The sequence below is a fragment of the Carettochelys insculpta genome, chromosome 17, assembly GCF_033958435.1.
Source record: "Carettochelys insculpta isolate YL-2023 chromosome 17, ASM3395843v1, whole genome shotgun sequence".
Classification (NCBI taxonomy): Eukaryota; Metazoa; Chordata; order Testudines; family Carettochelyidae; genus Carettochelys; species Carettochelys insculpta.
Window position 1 is genome coordinate 3,439,043 of NC_134153.1, and position 20,566 is coordinate 3,459,608.

General features: G+C 60.9%; 1 protein-coding gene across 1 annotated transcript; it reads left to right on the plus strand.

The window, feature by feature from the left end:
* Window positions 1-11,955: 11,955 nt before the first annotated feature.
* Window positions 11,956-19,266, plus strand: TRIB3 (tribbles pseudokinase 3). The gene is made up of 4 exons (XM_075012038.1): window positions 11,956-12,238; window positions 14,106-14,390; window positions 15,885-16,177; window positions 17,476-19,266. The coding sequence occupies exons 2-4, from the start codon at window positions 14,106-14,108 to the stop codon at window positions 17,972-17,974; spliced, it is 1,077 nt and encodes a 358-aa protein (XP_074868139.1). The 5' UTR covers window positions 11,956-12,238; the 3' UTR covers window positions 17,975-19,266.
* The last annotated feature ends 1,300 nt before the right edge of the window (window positions 19,267-20,566 follow it).

Consider the following 20,566-nt stretch of genomic DNA (forward strand, 5'->3'; position numbering starts at 1 on the left):
TGTGGGCAGAAGGCAGAGACAGGCCCTGGGAGATGGGTGAAGGAGGCAGGCAGCTCGGGGTGGGGGGGCGGGAAATGTGGCTGGCTGGACACTCCCATGGCGGGGTCCTGAGAGCAGCTGTGGAGGAGGTTCAGCGTTTCCTTTGGCATAGGCCCCACTGAGCACTCAAGCCCCCAGCTGCACTGCAGGGCAGAGCCCCCCAGCAGCCCTTCCACAGGGCTGTCCGGGGAGGAGACAGACAGGGCCTGATGCTGGTGTGGCTGGGATCCTGCACCAGCTCTCCCCAGGCCACTTCCAAAGCATGGGCACACAAACCCAGTGCTGCAGGCAGCTGCTGGGCCAGGAGAGCTCCCTCCCAGCCAGCTCTCAGGCCCTGTTCCCTGCAGTGACCCCAGGGGAGAGGGTGGGTGCACGCCACCCTGGGCTTCCAAATGCAGCTACTGCTCCTTCCTCATTCCAGACGGGCCAGGTGGGAGCAGCCGGACTTGGGGCAGACATGAGGCCCTCCCGCTGGACTCCCACGCCCCGGGCAGCTGGGAGAGCCCGGTAGTAACCCCTGCTCTAGCAGCAGGTCCTGCAGGGCTGGGAATGCGAAGGCGTAGGAGTGCGCAGCGTTTCTGGTCCTGCCCGGCTGCGTGCATGCTGGTCCCTGCACAGGGCGCTGCCTTGTGTGCTGGTGCTGGCAGCCACCGAGCCTGGCCCATGATGAACGGGAAAGCTGAAAGGAGCCTCAGACCGAAGGCCGACTCAGCCAGAGCCTGGGTCGCTGCAGGAGTGGAAGCCGGACGTTAGCCCTGATGCTGCCACAGGCTGGACTGTGCCTCCTGCTCCCCAGAGGGCTAACCGAGGCCAGCTCTGCAAGGACCACACCTGCCTTCATGGGGGCAGAGCGGCTGCCCAGGCCTGGCCTCACAAACAGGTGTGATGGAGTGAGGGACGTGTGCCGCAGGCTGAGCAGCTCTCACAGGCTGGGGATGACCCCCCCCCCCCCCGCCCCGCTGGCAGGTAACACCTCTGTCCCTGAACAAAGTGTGGGGAGAAGCCCAGATGGGTTTTGAATCAGAGGCGGCCATTGGAAGCTGGGGGGGAGAGCGGGAAGGCAGCCAGCCTGTGCTGAGGGGGGCCTAGATCCCAGATGGGGCACCCCTCGGGCTCCTCTCCCCAAGACGGGTTGGAATGACTGTCCCTGCTGGCTGTACTGACCCCTCTGCACTGCACTGGGCCTCTGTCCGCTAATAAACTCCCTGTTCTATCTGCCGAGTGACAGTCACTTCTGGCTGCTTAGGGACCCCTGATCCCCATTACAAGAGGCCAGTGGGCTGGGGGTGGGGGTTGTACGTTTATTTCATCCTTGCTCCCCCCCACCCCCATTGGCCACATTGTTTGTTCTACCTCAGGCCACGGAGATGGACCTGTGGGACCGACAGGAACCGCAACAGGTTTCAAGCACAAGGTGCCCCATGCAGTGTGCTAACCACACTGGAAATCTGCAAGGCCGAGCTCAGGAGGAGCCAAACCTCGCAGCCAAACAGCCCACAGCTGCAGGGAACCTGAATGCAGATTTGTACCCACCTTCAGAGGTGGGGTGGGGGGAACTCGTGTGTCCAAACTGGGCCAGAGCCGGGCCGGAGTCAAGCCCTGGGACGTTTGAACTCACACCCATCACTGGTCCAAGGGGGTTTGTAACTGGGTCAAGCAGAACAGACAGTTAATTTACAGGCAACAGCTTTGCCCCTTCTGCTCGGGTCCCTTTCCCAGCTATGTGTGTGCAGGCTCTGGCTTCCCGCTCGGGCCCTGCTTCCTGTGTCACCCCCTCCCTGGCAGCACTGCCTAACCTCTGGAAACTGACGGTGTTCCCTCTCTCCCCTCCCTGCAGGGTGCTGTTAAAGGCCCACCCGTGTGAACGCAAACCCCCCAGCTTGCCTCCACCTGGCGCACAGCAGGGAGCTCCTGGAGGCCTTTGGAGAGGTGCTAATCCCTCCTCCAGTCCTGGGGCTGAATCTCACACATTGCAGGTGGGGCCTGGCCTTGCTGCAGCAGCAAGGAAGGGTGCCCTGTGTTCTGGGACAGGAGAGGGCGGCTGTGATGGGGTTCGGGGTCCCCAGGCCCTGCATCCCGACTGCAGCCAGAAGTGACTGTCACTCGGCAGGTAGAACAGGGAGTTTATTAGCGGACAGAGACCCAGCACAGTGCAGAGGGGTCAGTACAGCCAGCAGGGACAGTCATTCCAACCCGTCTTGGGGAGAGGAGCCCGAGGGGTGCCCCATCTGGGGTCTAGGCCCCCCTCAGCACAGGCTGGCTGCCTTCCCGCTCTCCCCCCCAAGCTTCCAACGGCGGCCTCTGATTGAAACCCAGCTGGGCTCCTCCCTGCTCTTTGTTCAGGGACAGAGGTGTTATCTGCTAGCTTAGGTTACAGCCCCATGGTGGGGGGGTCAGCCCCAGCTTGTGTGAGCTGCTCAGCCTGTCACGTACACATCCAGCCTGACTTTCTCACACCTCCCCCACTGCCCCGACTCCATCACAGGCTCACCCTCTGGCCAGGCCACCCCATTTCTGCAGAAAAGAGTCTTTGGGCGTCAGGCCTCAGGCAGCACCTCGAGGGGTGGGAGCCACTGGCAAATAGCACCAGGAGCCCGTGTGCAGATGCTGGGCACAGTGGAGGCCAGCAGCTGGATGGGGTCACTCCCAGCACATCAGCCAGTCTCCGGCAGGCACGCTGCAAAGCCCAGCTCTTCCGGTGCCGCTGCAGAACCTGCACACCTCTCTGAGCTATGCATGGGGGAACCGCATGCCAGCACCGTGGCAGGCCCAGCTTCCTGATGCCAGAAAGATCCTGTCTCGGCAGCAGCTTGGCAGGGGCCCAGGCACACCTGGTGCGTGGCAGGACTCCAGCCGAACTTGCCTGGCCTAATCCCACGGACCATTTTGCAACTCCTCTGGTGCTCCTGGGCCACTGGGCAGAGCTGCCAAGCCCACTGGAGTCTGGTCCCTACCCTGTCAAGGCTGGCCCAGGTGCCTGGGAACCACACTCCAGCCCTAGTGTTGGAGTAAAGTCTGGGTACCGTATGTGAAGCAGCAAAGGTTTATTACAACCAGCTGGCAGAGTGATTCTGAACTTGGTTGCATTTCAGAATGCACTGACAGGCACCAAGTTGTGATTGGCTGTACAGAGATCTGCTGGACAGAGGAAAGGGTAGGAGCAGACAGTAAGGAAGTGAGCGTAATCAATGAACAATCAATGAGCAATCCATGTAAATTAACAAACAATCTGGGAGTTACAGAGAGTTTCTGTGCACAGAACATTTTATCTACAAACAAGTCCTTTGAAGAGTGCAGTCCCCAGCACCGATGTATAAAGTGATATCTCACCTGTAATACACCAATGTGTACAGCAGTGATGTCTGGTCTGGCGTCCTGATGTAATCCCCGTAAGGACGTGATCATTCGTGGTATCTCTACAGAATCAAAGCAAGGGGGCGACACGGGATCAAAGCAGTGAAAGAATCGTGTCTGTCGCCCTTTAACTATAGTCCAGTTACCCTCCCCACAGGGTCCCTTCCTGGAATGTGGCTGCCTAGGGACTTGTACATAACTGGGGTGCCCTCCCCAGATGGCTGGGTTGGGGGGAGCTGACCAGACTCCATTTTGGAACAGTGGTTCTTAGCAAATATCATGGCCTACTTCAAATTTTTATCCTATGCCTAGAATGGGTGGGCACCATAAGAACATCTTCCCAGTGCAAGCCGGCGACTGGCAGTGCCCACCCCATCATCCAGACACAGGCGGCAGTGTATGGCACCGGCTCCAAGCCCACCTGCAGCCGCAGACCCTGCACATGATCACACCTGCCCGGTGCAAACCCCTCTGCCCCCAGCGTCTACGGGCCAGCGGCCACGCACTGCCCAGGTAGGTCCAGGTGCTGTCTCCTGCCACCACAGACGAGGCTTTGGCACTGTGCCCTGCTGGTGCCCACAGCTGAGCTTAGAAAGTAGAGGTGCAGGGTTGAATCACACAGGTCCCCTGTGGATTGCACTTTCCTACTCTCTGGGGTCCCCCACCACTTTGTGCCTCTGGGCCAGATCCTCTGGCCTCCCCAGCCAAGGCACAGATCTGGGCTGCCCACCCCCCCGCAGAACCACACAGACGCTGAACGCTTCCAGCTGAGCCCTCCCAGAACTGAGCTGCTTTCCGGCCACTGCCTGGCAGCCAGAGCTAGTGGGCCCAGCCGCTGGGGGAAGAGCTGAGCAGGAGCACAGGGGTCCCGAGGAGGGGAAAACAGAAGCTGCTGCTGGTGTCCTGAACCTGGTGTGAGCTTCTGACCCCCAGTGCGCGGGAACATAGCAGCCCTGGGAAGCGGATGGAGGAGACCGTGTGGGTGGCGTGGGAGCCAGCTTCCTGGAGTGGTTGGGGGAGGAGGGGGCTTTCCAGCGGCAGTGCAAAGGCGCCAGGCTTGAGGAATGCTTTCCTGTGTTGGGGCCCTGCCAGGCCTGGTCCTTTTCCCTGGGCTCTGCCCCGCGCAGCGCAGCTGGAAACCTGTCGGCTTCTTGCCCTCCGGCTCTGGGGTAGTGTGGCCAGTTCTAGCCCCGAGATGCCCCTGAGCGTCTGCCTCTCCTCCTGGCCCTACCACTTGAACCACCTGCCCCTGGGCTCCATCTAGAGCACACAGCCCAGAGGTGCCCCCGCCCTGCCTTCGGCCTGTGCCCCTCCCCGAATCCCACCCTGGGCTCCCCTCCCCCACCGGGGACTTCTCAGCCTCCCCTGCCAAACCCCCATCTGCTCCCATCGTACTTTCTCCCAGGCCGCCCCTTGGACATGGGGCTTTGGGAACCTGCAGAGCCCTGGGCTTGGCAGGACTTGGGCAGGGCACTGCTGGACCATGGCACTGGCTGCTCATTGGCTACTTACACCAAGCTGCAGGGCACACGACCCAGCTGGAGTTAACCATTCTGTGTTCGCTGTTACCCGCGTTGGTTTCGTCCGCCAGCTAGGTCTTACTGTGAGCTCTTTGGGGGCAGAGACTCATTCAGCATGGGGTGTGCCCAGCGGCTGGAGTGACAGGCCCCAAGCCAGGCTGGCAGCTGGGGCTGCTGGCAGAGTAACAGAGCCTTGGAGCCTTGGGGTTTTGTCACAGCGTCCCTGGGGGACCCCTCACAGCCAGGCCCCCTGCATCCCCAGCCCAGGATGGGCCCTGGAAAGGGGGATGGAGATGGAGTGGTTGCCTCCCAGCTGTGCACGAGCTCACAGACATGCCCATGGGTGGCTGAGTGTGGTCTTGTGGCTGGGTGTGCAAACGGGTGTCTGTGCATTAGTGACCACCGTGGTGTGGATAACTGCCTGTGGATCAGCTCATGGACAGGAGCACAGGCTGCTGGTGGGGTGTGTGTGTTAGGACTGTGTGTCCTAGCCAGACGATGCGGCAACATGCGTGTTTGGGATGTGTCATGTACATGTGTGCTCTGGGGGTGGGGGGGGCTGTGGCTGGCAGCAGCTGTTGCCACCAGGCAGGTCAGGGCAGAGCAGATGATAGGCGGGGTGGGGGCAGTTGCACAGAACTGGGACATACTGGTGTGACACAGGGGGTGCGCGAGGATTTTATTCCCCTGGTTAAGTTGTGGGTGTTTCTTATTGTCCTGTACTGACCTGAGGTGTGTGCCTCAGTTTCCCCAGGCACAGAATCAGTGCATAGTGGTGAGGGGAGATTTGGTGGGTTCATGTCGCCCATGAATGCAATGGGCCTCCACGGCCATTTGTAACGCAGGCAACCAGGTGACACCTTTCCTCCCTGGGGAGCAGGACAAAGCGGGGAGGAGGGGCCTGGCTGGTTTGAATTGGAACTGGGCAGTGGGGTGGAGCAGTCTGGTCTGGCTGGAGAGGGAGGCAGGAGGGTCAGGTCCCAGCTGAGGGACCCCCCGGGGGCTCCTCTCCCCAGGTGGATTGTGCTGACAGCTCCTGGCTCCTGTGCTGATAAGTTTGTTCTACGCTGTGTCTCTGTTGCCTGATAACCTTCTGTTCTCCCTACTGAGTTACAGTCACACCTGCCTGTAGCTGGATGCAGGGCCTGGGGCCCCCCATACTGTGACACCTGGTCTCTCACCTCTCAGCACATGTTCAGTGCTCCCTAAGCTGAACACTTGGGCATTCATACAGGAGAGAGTCAGGTGCTGCGCAGCTGAGCTACCACAGCCACCCACAGCCGGACAACCTATGCCTCTGTGCACACAACAAAATTTATTCCATCCACGGATGGACAACATTAGCGGGAACCTGCTCATGTGCCCTGGGTAAACCCTTTTGCTCAGGCCAGGCCAAGAGCAATCGTGCAGTGTCCAGGGCAGTGCTGTGAAATGCACAGATACAGGCTCTCGGCGTGCCAGCAGCTGTGCCTCCTGGGTGCCAGAGTGCCCTGCCTTGCTGCTGGGAGCAGGGCCTGTTTGCACTGTGGACTGGGGCTACCAGGAGCCGGTTGTGGTTCCCTTCTGCACAAGGCCACCAGCTCCTCTGCTGATAGGGACTTTACTTGGCAGCGAGCGGAGAAGAAAGTCCTTGTCAGTGACATTGGCTCTGCCAGATCTCCAGATGTTGATCCATCCAGCTCCTGCGGCACGGCGGGCGTGACAGGTCGGACCGAGCACCTGTCAGGAACTGCATTCTCCAGGCGAGGCTGCCAGCTGTTTGAGGCAGCGGCTTGTCTGCCGGGCCTCAGCTGCACCAGCAAGTATGGCTCTGGCTTCCAACCAGTGCCTGCAGGAGCTGCCCGGGAGAGAGCAGCTGGTGGGGCGCCAGGAGCCTCCCAGGCTGTGGAGACCCAGCTTTGGGGGCAGAGGCTGCATTCCAGAGTGGCCAGTGGGGAGCAGAGCAGAGCAGAGCAGCAGGACTTTCTATTTCACCAGAAACCCGACTGACTGCAGCCTGGACTTCCCCCAGCTGTCAGGAGCTGCAGGGCTTTGGAGACCAGTTTGTGGCAAAGCCTGCGGATGGGCCAGCTGGGCAGGGTTTGAGGAAGTGAGGGGTTTCCCAGCTCCACCCATGCCGTCTCCGAAGGGCCATCACTGCTTCCCAGAATGGGGCAGGGAAAGGAGAAATTACCCCGCCTGCCCTGCCAGAGCCGAGTTCCTAGACGGCTGGGCACATGCCGGGCAGGAGCTGCTTCACGCCCAGCAGCCAGCCAGGAACTGGGGCGTCACACCCGCCTTTTGCACATTTCCCATAGCAGCTAGAATGAGTGCCAAGCCACCTGCTCAGAGCCCACGTCTCCGTCACCTCCAGCTGCCCAGCCAGGAGGGGCCCACAGGCTCCTGCACCCACATCACCTTTGGCCAGAACTCTGTGCCACCAAAGGCCTGGGGCCAATGCCTGTCTGGGGCGGTTGGGAAAACACCCCTCTGCAGTGCACCATCCACGTGGGCCCAGGCTGCCTGTGCCTGTGGATTCAGGTGCTGCTGCAGCACCAGGAATGCGGGAAATCTCCAGAAACCCAGTGCCGACCCCCCTGCAGGACAGAAAACCTCTGCGTGAGGTCTGTGGCTTAGGAGTGGGAGGAGGGAGCCAGGCCTGCTGCTGCCTCTGGGTGTCTGGGCCGTCCCTGCTGGAGGGATTCCCTTCCTGGAGGACTGGTGATGTTCCCACTGACAGCTCAGTTCCCAGTAACAGGTGGCTCAGCTGCTGAGGCGGTTTTCCAGGAAGCAGCAAAAGGGTGTCTGTGACGGCCATGGCAGAGAGTGAGAAATCAGTGGAGTCAGCAGGCACCTGGGACAACCTCTGCACCTGAGACAATCCCCTGCCGCATCCACCTGTCCCTCACCACAGAGGGTGGGGCAGCGGGATTCCCTGTAAGCTGAGCGCTTTGGCAGCTGCCCAGGAGAAATTCAGGCCTGCCCAGTTGATTAGCAGCATGCCCACAGTGGGCAGCGTGTTTCTATGGGTGGTGCACATCTGTACAGGCCTTGTGCACATAAAATTTATTCTGCACATGGGTGGAAAAATTAGGGGGAACCCTGGGGAGGGGCAGACCAAGGCCTCAAATCTGGGCACCCCAAATCCCAGGGAAGAGACTCTGCTTGCCCCGTCTCTGTTCCTCAAGGGCTAGCGTGTGCTGGGCGGCAGCAGGCAGGCAGCATGGTTGGGGGGAGCTGCTTTGGGCTGTTCCAAGTGAGACTCCAGAGGACTGTCAGGGAGCCCTGCAGCTCTTACCCCTGCACTGGATCTCTGCCTGGGTCCCTGCCCTGTACGTTCCCAGCCCTCCTGGCTCCACAAGGAGCTCCTGGCCTTCCAGCAGGTCCCGGCCATCCCAGGCCATATACTGGAGCTGCTGCTGTGGGCCTTGGCTGAGGAAGGGTGAAAGGAGGGTGATGTATGCCCGGCCCATCGACACGGGGCTCTGGAACAAGGAGCCTGTCCAATGAACAAGGGCCTTTTTGTCCAGATTGCAGGCTGGGCTGATAAAAGTAACAGGTGGGTATGCCCAGGTACCTGGAAGGCGTCTGCAGAGCAGAACCATCTCCTGCATTGGATGGTCGGGGGGGGCGGGTCCCACACTGCTGGGAGACGCGGGAACTGGGTGACCCAGGGGCCAACGACTGGCTCCACATCACTGGCCCTCGGCATTGCTTAGGGGCTTTGTGTGGGTGTGGGCATGGAGAGGGAGTGGGGCAAGGCAGAGCAGGGTGGGAAGGGGCAGAGCTGGGGCAGGGGCTGGGGGAGGGTTGAAAGGGATGGGCTCAACCCCACATGGGGCCGGCTGGATGTTACGACGCGTCCCACAGGCTGGAGGCAGAACTTAGACCAACACGGAGAGGGAATGTGGTGTAAAAGTCAGACTTGTGCGTAATTGCCCCTGGGGACAATGCACCCAGGGTTGTGCTGGAGTTTCCAAAGCCTCCAAGCCCGACTGGAGGTTGTCCTACTGGGTTTGCTCTAGGAAGTATTTGGGGGAGGTCCCTGGTGAAGGTCCCTTCCAGTTGTGGGATCTGTGACTCCTTATCTGAGACCTTTCCCTCTGGCCAAATGCTGGTCCTGGCCCAAAGGCTGGGCTGCCCCGCTTCCCTGGGGCTCATCTCCCCTCCCCCCACACCAGCGGTCTGTCCTGCCTGCAGGGCTTAGCCGTGGGACAGGAGCAAGGCCTGGCAGGCTGCCCTTTGGGAAGCTAATCTCCCAACGCGCCCTGTGTGATCCCAAGGGCTGGATGAGTTATCAGCTGGGTGCAGCCAGGAGACGCTAGGGAGCCAGGGCTCTCTGCCGCCCTTCTGCATTCAAGTCCCCAGGTTCGCCATCACATCACCAGCACCAGCCCCACCCCGACCTGCTCGTACAGTGTCCTTCTGCCCCCACCCCCCAGGGCAGGGACAGGCCCCAAATCAGAAGGTGCCCAAAAGCAGCTCTGGGGCTGAGACTGGTGTGATGAAGTGGGGTCTGTAGGATTCGATTCCCCTGGTCAGGTGGCAGGTGTTTCCTACTGCCCTGTAGTGATGTCATGTGTGTGCCTCAGTTTCCCTAGGCACAGCATCAGTGCAGAGTGGTGATGGGAGTTTGGGTGATGACCTCTCACATGTACTCAATGGCCCCCCATGGCCTTCGTAACCCAGGCAGCCAGGCGACACCTTTCTTCCTTGGGAAACAGGCCAAAGGCGGGAGGAGGGGCCTGGCTGGTTTGAACTGGAACTGGGCAGTGGGGTGGGGCGGTTGGGTCTGACTGGGGAGAGAGGCAGGAGGTCCAGGGCCCTGGCCTGGGGACCCCTCTGGGCCCCTCTCCCCAGGATGGATTGTACTGATGGCTCCTGTGCTGACCAGTCTGTTCTACGCTGCGTCCCTGTCGCCTGATAACCTCCTGTTCTCCCTGCGGAGTAAGAGTCGTGTCTGCCTGCAGCTGGGTGCAGGGCCTGGGGACCCCCCACTCTGTAACATCGGGCCATTTGGCTCCCTCACTGTGCAGCCCCAGCCCTATCACAGCGCGGGAAGAACACGGCTTGCACAGGCCCAGGCAGGACACTGTCCCCGGGACTGGGATGACATATCTCAGAGCTGGAAGGGACCTCGAGAGGTCATCCAGTCCAGTCCCCGGCCCTCCCAGCAGGACCAAGCACCATCTCTGACAGGCTTTTTTTTTTTTTTTTAAATCTAACCTGCCCCAGAATCTTTAAAGGCCCCTCAAGGCCTGAACTCCCAACCTGCTTGTATCTCCTACTTCTCCGCCAAGGGATCTGCTGCAGTCAGGGACCGGGGCTCCCCAAAGCCCTATCTGCAGCGTCTGTGCAGCCCCAGAAGGAAACAAGAGCCCTTTGCTGCTGCTTGTCACAACCCGCCGGACAGGATGGAGGCGAACTGTCTCTGGGCGGAATGGCACGACAGGAAACGCTTGAAGATCACAGAGCTGCCACGTCAGGGAAGTGCCTGACGCAGCTTTTCCAGTGACAGGTGAGTATTTTAACTCCCTTCAGGACAGGCATTCCAGAAACCCGGCACAGATCTGCAGATCCCCAAATACCGTGTCCCCCTGCTTGGCACCCGCTACCCTCTACGTGTGTCCTGCAGCCCCCAAACAAGGAGCACTGGACAGGGCTCTCCTGGGCTGGCATGACTGCTGAAATGTGCTCTCTCTCCCTATAGAGCCCTAGCTCCTGCGCCCCAGGGACTACATGAATGGGCCTGGGAAACAAGCACAGGCTTTCCCTTCCATGGTGGGACAGGCAGAATGAAACCTACACACATCTACTCTAAAGAGGATGGAGAGAGGCTGTTCTCAGTGGTGACAGGTGGCAGAACAAGGAGCAATGGTCTGAAGCTACAGAGCGGGAGGTGTAGGCTGGATATTAGGAAACAGTATTTCACCAGGAGGTTACCTGGGGAGGTGGGGGAGTCTCCATCCCTAGAGGTTTTTAAGTCCTGGATTGGCAAGGTCCTGGCTGGGATGACTTAGTGGGGGTTGGTCCTGCTTTGGGCAGGGAGCTGGAGTTGATGACCTCCTGAGGTCCCCTCCAGCCCTAGGAGTCTAGGAGGAAGGCCACGTCGGCACAAGAAGAACTGGGATAAACTGACCAGGAATGACTTGTTACGGCGCCCTAGCGCAGCACTGTGCGAGTCGGCAGAGCTGCTGTGATTTGCCTGCTGCCAGGCGCCATGCCCGCCCCGTGAAAGCGGAAGGCTGGGATCCGTGATGCTGGCGGGGAGCAGAGGCTCAGGGCTCCGGTGGCTTTGCCCAGTGGCAATGGAAAGTAGCGCGAACGGGAAAGACAGGGCGTGCCTGCTCCGAGTCACCATCAGCTGCTCTGTGCTGGGGCTTTCCTTGTGCAGCACCAGGTAACCTTTGGAGGCTTCCGGTTCACCTCGCACCCCGCGCTTGTGAGCCCAGCACACTGCTGGCTGGGGCATACCATGCCTCAAAGCCTGGCCTGTTTCATCGGCCCTGGTGGCCTGGGAGGCAGCCCTGCTGTCGGTGGCTACGGGGGGCGGGGGAGGTGCCAAGGGCAGGGCAGGGCAGGCTGGTGCCGTCCCTCCAGGGGCACAGACCCACTTGCACGGCTGCAGCTGTAGAATCGCAAGGCCCCGTTTTCCGCCTGAGCGCCAGGCCTCGAGGGGACCCTTCGGGGCCATCGTGGCGCGCGGTTATGGCGGTTTTGATCTGGGCCCTCGCTGCCCCCTGCTTTAGGGAGTCCGGGGCGCGGGGCAGAGAATGGGGCGCCTCAACGCTGCCTGGGGCAATGGAGAAGCCGGGGGGGGGCATGGGGCTGCAGGTGCAGGAAGGGGGCAGCTCCGGGGTCCCCCCAGGACCCCTGTGATACTGCCTGACTCGGGCTTTGGAGGGGGCGCGCTCCGGGCAGGCCTTGTCCTGTCCCCCGGGGGCACAAAGCTTGTGGGGGCCCAGAGCAGCGCCAGCTCCGAGTCGAGCGGGGCGGGGCGGGGCGGGGCCTGTCCTGGCGGGCGGCGCCAGGCTGCTGCAATCCGCCCGCGGGTTGAGTAACGCGGCCGGGGTGGCGCAATCCCGCTCGGCGGGGCCGGTGGCGAGCGCGCCGCGCCGGTGTCATCAGGGGCGGGCCCCGGGGCTGCTGCAATCCGCAGCGAGCAGCGCGTCAGCCGGCCCCGGGGAGCCGAGCGCGCACAAAGGCCGGGGCGGGCTCCGGGCGAAGCCGCGGCCCGACACCCCGGCGCGCCCGCTGGAGCGGAGCTGGCCGCGACCATGGGGGATCCGGGCGCCTGAGACTCGGGGCAGAACCGCGCCGGGGCCGGCCGCCGCCACCCCCCCAAGGTACAGCGCTGCCCCCGCCCCGGGATCGCAGCCCGCGGGGGCCGGGAGCCAGGCGCGTAGGGCGGCTCGGGGGGCCCGGCCCGGCCCGGCGGGGGGCGGGAGCGGAGACAAAGCGCGGGGGTCTGCAGGTCACCCCTCCCGCGCCTGCCACACTCACCGCTGCTGTTACCCGGGCGGGGACACGCTCACCCTTCCTTGTGCTACCCTGTGACACACTCGTGATACGGACACACACTCACCCTTCCTTGTGCTACCCCGTGAGACGGACACACGCTCACCCTTCCTTGTGCTACCCTGTGACACACTCGTGATACGGACACACATTCACCCTTCCTTGTGCTACCCCGTGACACGGACACACACTCACCCTTCCTTGTGCTGCCCTGTGACACACTCGTGACACGGACACACGCTCACCCTTCCTTGTGCTACCCTGTAACACACTCGTGACATGGACACACGCTCACCCTTCCTTGTGCTGCCCTGTGACACGGACACACACTCACCCTTCCTTGTGCTACCCCGTGACAGGGACACACACTCACCCTTCCTTGTGCTACCCCATGACACGGACACACACTCACCCTTCCTTGTGCTGCCGTGACACACTCATGACACGGACACACACTCACCCTTCCTTGTGCTACCCCGTGAGACGGACACACGCTCACCCTTCCTTGTGCTACCCTGTGACACACTCGTGATACGGACACACATTCACCCTTCCTTGTGCTACCCCGTGAGACGGACACACGCTCACCCTTCCTTGTGCTACCCTGTGACACACTCGTGATACGGACACACATTCACCCTTCCTTGTGCTACCCCGTGACACGGACACACACTCACCCTTCCTTGTGCTGCCCTGTGACACACTCGTGACACGGACACACGCTCACCCTTCCTTGTGCTACCCTGTAACACACTCGTGACATGGACACACGCTCACCCTTCCTTGTGCTGCCCTGTGACACGGACACACTCACCCTTCCTTGTGCTACCCCGTGACAGGGACACACTCACCCTTCCTTGTGCTACCCCATGACACACTCATGACACGGACACACACTCACCCTTCCTTGTGCTACCCCATGACACGGACGCACACTCACCCTTGTGCTACCCTGTGACACACTTGTGACATGGACACACACTCACCCTTCCTTGTGCTGCCCTGTGACACACACACACACTCACCCTTCCTTGTGCTACCCTGTGACATGGACACACACTCACCTCTCCTTGTGCTACCCTGTAACACACTCGTGACACGGACACGCACACACACTCACCCTTCCTTGTGCTACCCTGTAACACACTCATGACACGGACATGCACACACACTCACCCATCCTCGTGCTACCCTGTAACACAGTTGGCACTGTTATTACCAGATGAGACATGCGTTCATCATGACACACTCTCCCCGCTATTGCACTCTGAGGCAGTGACATTACATCATCAGATGTGAATGCTCACACACATCCTCATCCGACACGGCCCCGCTGGCACAGCCTGCCTGGAGCCTGAGCTGCTCTGGACAGGCAGCCGTTGGTGGGTGGCCAGGTCTGATAAGGATACGTCTCCATCCGTCATCTGGGGATGAACTCGTGCCTAACGCAGGGCTTTCCTGCTTGCTCGGTAATAATGGGAGTTAACCAGAAGCAGCTGTTCTGAGCTGCCTAGCAGGTTGGCACAAATTTCCACCCCAGCGCAGCGGCAGGTGCTTTCGCCCAGGGTGCGTGGACTCTCGGCCGGAAGGAGGGAGAGGAATCCTGGAGCAGGGATTCCCTGGTTTTCCTTTAAGTCGCTCGTTTTGCTTTGCAACTGCAGCGTGCTGTAACGGCTTCATCTCTTTGTTCTGCAGATGAGCCTAAACGCTCAGGGAGTCCCTGGAGAGTGTCTGCTGCAGAAGAAACGGCTGGACTTGGAGGATACCCCTGACTCGGAGGCCCCAAAGCCCAAGCGCCCCCGGTGGAGTCCAGCGTTGGGGCTCACGCCATGCCTGCAGCCCCTTGCACAGTCCCCTTGTGCTGTGGACCAGGACTCCAGGGTTTTGCAGATTGGACCGTACATCCTTTTGGAGCCCCGGGAAGGGGGTTGCTCCTACAGGGCTGTGCACCGGCACACAGAGGCAGAGTACAGCTGCAAGGTACAGCAGGTTTCTGGTGTGAGGGGGCCTGTCTCTGCCCCCCCCACCCCCCAGATCAGAGCCTGATGACAGCGGAGGTTAAGTGCCGTGGCACTCAGATTGGGCTGGGGAAGTGCCACGGCACTTCCTGTGCTGGTGGAGACTCCTGCTGTGCTGAGCTCCTTGGGGCACCTCTCTGGGGCACCCTGTGCCCTGCTCTGGGAGGGCACCTGCGTCAGCTCCTTGAGCACTGGCTTTTCTGACCGGCAAAGGCGCAGGTGGGTTTGGGGGCTCTTGCTGTACAGAAAGCATTGGCAAGGAGTTTGTGGGGGAAATTCCATCCCCAGCTGCCCCCTGCACCCCCACCCCAATGTATCACCTCCACCTTCCAGCCAGGGACAGACTTGGACTTGCAAGTAGAGTCCTGCACCTGGGGCGGAAGAATCCCAAGCAGTGTTACAGGCTGGGGACTGGCTGGTTAAGCAGCAGTATAGCGGAAAGGGACCTAGGGGTTACGGTGGATGAGAGGCTGGATATGAGTAAGCAGTGTGCCCTTGTAGCCAAAAAGGCTAACGGCATACTAGGGTGCATTAGGAGCAGCACTGAGAGCAGATCTAGAGAAGTGGTTGTTCCCCTCTATTCGGCACTGGTGAGGCCACATCTGGAATATTGTGTCCAGTTTTGGGCCCCCCAGTATAAAAAGGGTGTGGATGTGCTGGAGCAGGTTCAGCGAAGGGCAACAAAAATAATGAAGGGGCTGGAGCACAAGACCTATGAGGAGAGGCTGAGGGATTTGGGCTTGTTTAGTTTACAGAAGAGAAGACTGAGGGGTGATTTAATAGCAGCCTTCAACTTCCTGCAGGGGGGTCTAAAGAGGATGGAGAGAGGCTGTTCTCAGTGGTGACAGGTGGCAGAACAAGGAGCAATGGTCTGAAGTTACAGAGGGAGAGGTGTAGGTTGGATATTAGGAAAAACTATTTCACCAGGCGGGTGGGGAAGCATTGGAATGTGTTACCTAGAGAGGTGGTGGAATCTCCATCCCTGGAGGTTTTTAAGTCCCGGCTTGACAAGGTCCTGGCTGGGATGACTTAGTTGGGGCTGATCCTGCTTGAAGCAGGGGGCTGGACTAGATGACCTCCTGAGGTCCCTTCCAGCCCTAGGAGTCTGATTCCTCCAGCCAATGGGAAGGACCTGTGGGTGAGGGGGTTGGGGTAGGGGGGTGCAGACCTGCACTGGGGCTCCTGTGCCCCCTTCCCGGGTCCCTTGCTCCTCACGGTCCTCTGAAGCAGTGCTGCCCCCTGGTGGCTGCACTGGGAGCCGTGAATCAGGCTGTTCCCCTGGCGCACAAGTGTGAGTTGTGCTGCTGCCCAGCTGAGAGCCTGGGCCCCGTGCGGCACCAGGGCTGTGTACAGGAGGGTGGGATTGCCCTGGGGCCTGGGCCTGGCCCAGCTGCACCATCCCCTTGCTGCTCTTCCCGGGGGGTTCCTCCTTACCCCAGCGTCGTTCCTCTTCTAGGTCTATCCGGCCAGGAGCTGCCTGGTGACCCTGGCTCCCTACGGGCGCCTCTCACCCCACCCCAACGTGGCGCAGGTCGCCGAGGTGCTCCACGGGGACCGGAGCATCTACATCTTCTTTCCGCCCGCACATGGCGACATGCACAGCTACGTGCGACACTGTAAGCGCCTGCCCGAGGGGGAGGCCGCCGTGCTTTTCAGGCAGATGGCCGAGGCGGTCGCCCACTGCCACGACCACGGGGTCGTCCTTCGAGACCTCAAACTCCGCAAGTTTGTCTTCGTGGATCGGGAGAGGTGAGGGCTGCAGCCAGGTTCCCCCTTCAGCAGCAGAGGCCGTGCAGTGGGTGTGATGGGTAGGGCCCTGTGCTGGCGGAAAGGACAGTCTGCGCATGCAGGTGGCCAGGGACAGACCCTGTGAGCTGCAGGGCTGTGATCCCAGGAGCCTCTGCAGACAACAGAGCCTGGACTTCCTCCAGTGGATGGGCAGGGGCAGACCTGCACGGAGGCTGGCAGCTCCTCCTGGCAGCGAGGCTGTCTCCCGGCTGGGGTTGTGCAGCCCAGATGGTGCTGGGTTTGAGGGCAGTTCAGCTGCACCGCCAGCATGGGCTGCTGGCCAGCGTTCCCTGGAAGCTGAGCACTTGGGCAGTCACCCAGGAGAGATTCAGGTGCTCCTCAGCTCGTTAGCAGAGCGCCCACAATCGGCAGCCTGTGTGTCTATTGGTGGTGCACTTCTGCACATGCCTCGGTGCGCAGAACAAAATTTATTCTGTACAAGGATGGAAAAAGTTTGAGGGAACTCCGCTGCCGGCGCAGGGCACCGGCTCCTGGGCGCGACCGGGTAAAGCCCCTCTCTGCTGGCTGCAGTGGCTCTTGAGAGCAGAGCCCTGCAGATCTCCGGGTCACATAGCCTGTCCGCAGATAGACATTGATGTCCAAGCAGAGCTGTGCTGATGGGGAGCAGGACTCCTGGGTCCAGTGTATGGGAGCCCAGTGCCGTGGTCCTTGTCAGTCCAACGGCTGTGCAGAGTCCAGCCAAAGCTCTGGGACAAGCTCTCCATTCCTGGGGCTGGCAGCCTGGCTGGGACACAGATGGTCTGAGCCCAGGGGAGGAGCAAGACAGCCCTTTATCAGTGCTCCTAGAGGGTGGGGTTCCTGAGCCCATTTGAGACCTGTTTCTCTAGCCAGGCTAAGTCCATGTGCCCCCTGCGTGGTGCAGGTGGCCTTGGGGTTGGTGTCCTCTGAGTCACTGATCCCACCTGCGTGGCCAAGAGCTGAGAGAGACCCCGAGAAGAGCTCAGGGTTGTTCTGCCTTCAGCTTTCGCTCGGGGGCCAGTTCTCTGCGTAGCTCTGAAGAGATCTGCTCATGCAGCAGGGAACTGAAACCTCTGTGCTCTGTCAGGGCTGCTGGCTTGGATCTCAGGCCTCTGCCAGGGCACCTTGCTCCTGGCCCCCTCTCGGTCATGTAGGGAGTTAGTTTCCCACCTTGTTTTCTGGGGTGGTCGTATTGTCTTGTGCTCCGAGCTGTGGGAGTCTGGATGCTGTGTGGCCAACCTGCCCTGGCTGGGCTGTTCATCATGCTCATCTCTCTGCAGGACACAGCTGGTGCTGGAGAACCTGGAGGACTCCTGTGTGCTGAGCGGCCCCAGTGATGCTCTGTCGGACAAGCACGGCTGCCCGGCCTACGTGGGCCCGGAGATCCTGAGCTCCAAGAGCTCCTACTCAGGGAAGGCGGCGGACGTATGGAGCCTGGGCGTGGTGCTTTACACGATGCTGGTGGGGCGCTACCCCTTTCAAGACACAGAGCCCGCCCTGCTCTTCAGCAAGATCCGCCGGGGGGTCTTCTCTCTCCCGGGCGGCCTCTCGCCCAAGGCCAGGTGCCTCATCCGCTGCCTCCTGCGCAGGAACCCGGCCGAGAGGCTAACGGCCCGGGAGACCCTGCTCCACCCCTGGCTGGCGAGCGATGTGCTCGCCTCCACGGCCTCTTGTACAAGCCCCTCTGGCGTGCGGGTTCTGGAGCAGGTTGTGCCAGACGCCTGGAGCCAGGAGGAGGAGCAGGAAGATCTGCAGAGGCCCCAGGGAGTGCACTGCTGAAGCCCCCGGCATGCTGAGAGTGTGGGGTGCCTGTCAGGGCCAGCAGGCTCCAGAGCCAGGACTTCCAAACCCAAGTGCCTCGCGGTGCGCGTGTGAATCCTGTGGAGCAGGAAGGTGCCTCAGCCTCTGACACCCGTTCAGGGCAGGGGGGACTAGACGGGAGGGACCCCCAGGATGCCCTGGGCTAGGGGCCCCCGTGTACTCGTGCCAAAGAACTCGTTCAAACCCCGATCACCAGCACCACCCTCTCGGGGGAACAGGGCATTTCCCATTCCCAGACGTGGGGCTGGGGAGGGAGGGAGCAGCCAGACACTGACCCCGTCCTCCTGTTGATTCAGGCCTTGCCCTCTGTGGGTTCAGCACCAGTCCCTGTGGGTGAGGGAACAGGATGGGTGCCAAGGAGGCTGAGCTGGGGGCCAGCTTTCTGGAGTGGGGGTGGCCCTTCCCGGCAGGACAGCCCAATGGGGGGCGTTTGAGGAGCTCCCTGCTCCGCGTCCTGAGACCTGTGAGTTTTGCTGCAGGTGGGGCCGTGGCTCCGAGGGGCTCGGAGGTTAGAGACACTAGTGAGCAGGGCAGAGATGGGGCTGCTCTCTGCTGGGGGGAGAGAGGGGCGCAGCTATGGGGGAGGGGTGGCCCACTGACCGTGGGCACAGCCTGAGAGCTGAACGCTGCCTGGGGAGCCCCGCAGGGTGCCCCCCCCTTTGTACTGCGACACCAGGGACTGTGAGTCCCACCATGTCGTGCTCTGGGGATGGGGCCCAGGATGCTGGGACGGGGCACGGCTCTGGGCTAGCAGAGCAGGCGGCCTTGGCTGGGTGTGGCCCTTTGCCCGACTGTCCACTCTGTTGGGGACAGGGCGGGGAGCTCTGGTGGGGGTGGAGAGGTGCCATGCAGGCCCCCCGCCCGCCCCTCCGGATCTGGGGTTGTGATTGCAGCAGGCTGGCTTTGCTCTCAACCCACCCTGCCCTGGCCCAGCTTCACCCTCTGCTGCAGCCCAGAGCCTGCGGCAGCAAGCTTGGCCCACCACCTTGGGCTAGCGGGTGGTGGGCCTGGAGCAGCAGTTTGAGGCAGCTGGTTGCTGGGGAGCGGCTGACGTACTCAGGACGGACCTGCCTGCTCCAGCTGGCTGAGCCCAGCAGCGTGCCTGCTGCTGGCCTGGGGCCTCACCCGACTGTGTGTGTGTGTGTTTGTACTCTGACCAGGGGTGACACTACAGAGTCCAGGCCAGTGCTCGTTTGTGCCTGGCCCTAGTTTTCTGTCTTTTGACAAATAAAAGATTTGTAATATTGGCACCTCGCCTGTGCAGTGCATCGAACTCCTGTGCCCTGGCTGCCATCGAGCCGGGCTCCGGTTTGGCTTTACAAAGGCATTCCGATTCCCTGGGAACCCAGCGCCTGCAGACCTAGCGGTCTGGCACCAGACTTGGGATCAGATTATGTTATCCGCACGGCCGGAGTCTGAATGACCTGTTGCCACTCAGAAAAAGGCCTGGCCACTGTGTGAATGGGTCCGTAAAAATGGCTGCTCAGCGAATGGCAGAGGGGGAAGAAGCAAATGAGATAGTTGACTGTAACTAGAGATTGAGACTAATGCTGCAAACAGGGTAACACGATTGTCCAACCCCCCCTCCAGCTGGCGTCCAGCTTGGATCAGCTGCCTGCTTCTTGTATAGCTCTTAGCAAAAAGCAGCAGAGATGGCGGGCGCAGCGGGAAGCCTTCCAGGGCCGGAGAAATTCAGACTGTGGCCTTTGAGAGAGGGGTTGAGTAAGAAAAAGTCCCCAGCCAAGTTCTAGCTGGGCAAGGAAGGTGAAAGTTCTGTTTCTCCTGCAGCAGAGCCCCTGGGTCAAGGGGTTGTCAGAATAAACCCATTTCAAAGGGGTAATGTTTTGATACTGTGCAGTTCACCCAGGGAACCTACTGCTACTCGCCTGTTCCTGAGTCCCCAGGGTTGTCAGGGCTGGAAAAGCAACGAAGGGTCCTGTGGCACCTTGTAGACTAACAGAAAAGTTTTGAGCATGAGCTTTCGTGAGCACAGACTCACTTCATCAGATGCTGGTCTTGGAGATCATCTCCAAGACCAGCATCTGATGAAGTGAGTCTGTGCTCACGAAAGCTCATGCTCAGAACTTTTCTGTTAGTCTATAAGGTGCCACAGGACCCTTCGTTGCTGTTACAGAGCCAGACTAACATGGCTACCCCTCCGATACAGGGCTGGAAAAGGGATTAGACGGTTACAGGGCCAACAGGAGGAGCTGCAGTTGCAGCAGGGCAGAGAGCGTTCAACCCTTGGGCTCTAGGCATGTGAGCCCCAAAGCGGCAGAGCTTAGAAAGAAGCTTCCCCTGGCTGGGTCAGTCTGTAGCTGTCCCTCGGGGATGGCTGATGCCTTCCTCTGGCTGCTGCTGGAGAAAGGAACCAATGGACCGTTGGCCTGATTCTGGGGCTGTCCCAGAGCTCACAGGACAGGAGTGTGTGTTCCTGCCATTGCCAGCTGAACACCTCCCTCTCCGGGAGCACTAGAGCCAGCTGAGCTCTGCCCGGGTGCCCGAGTAGCTTTTCCCAGCCTGCAGCATGGGCCTCGGGCATGCTCCGAC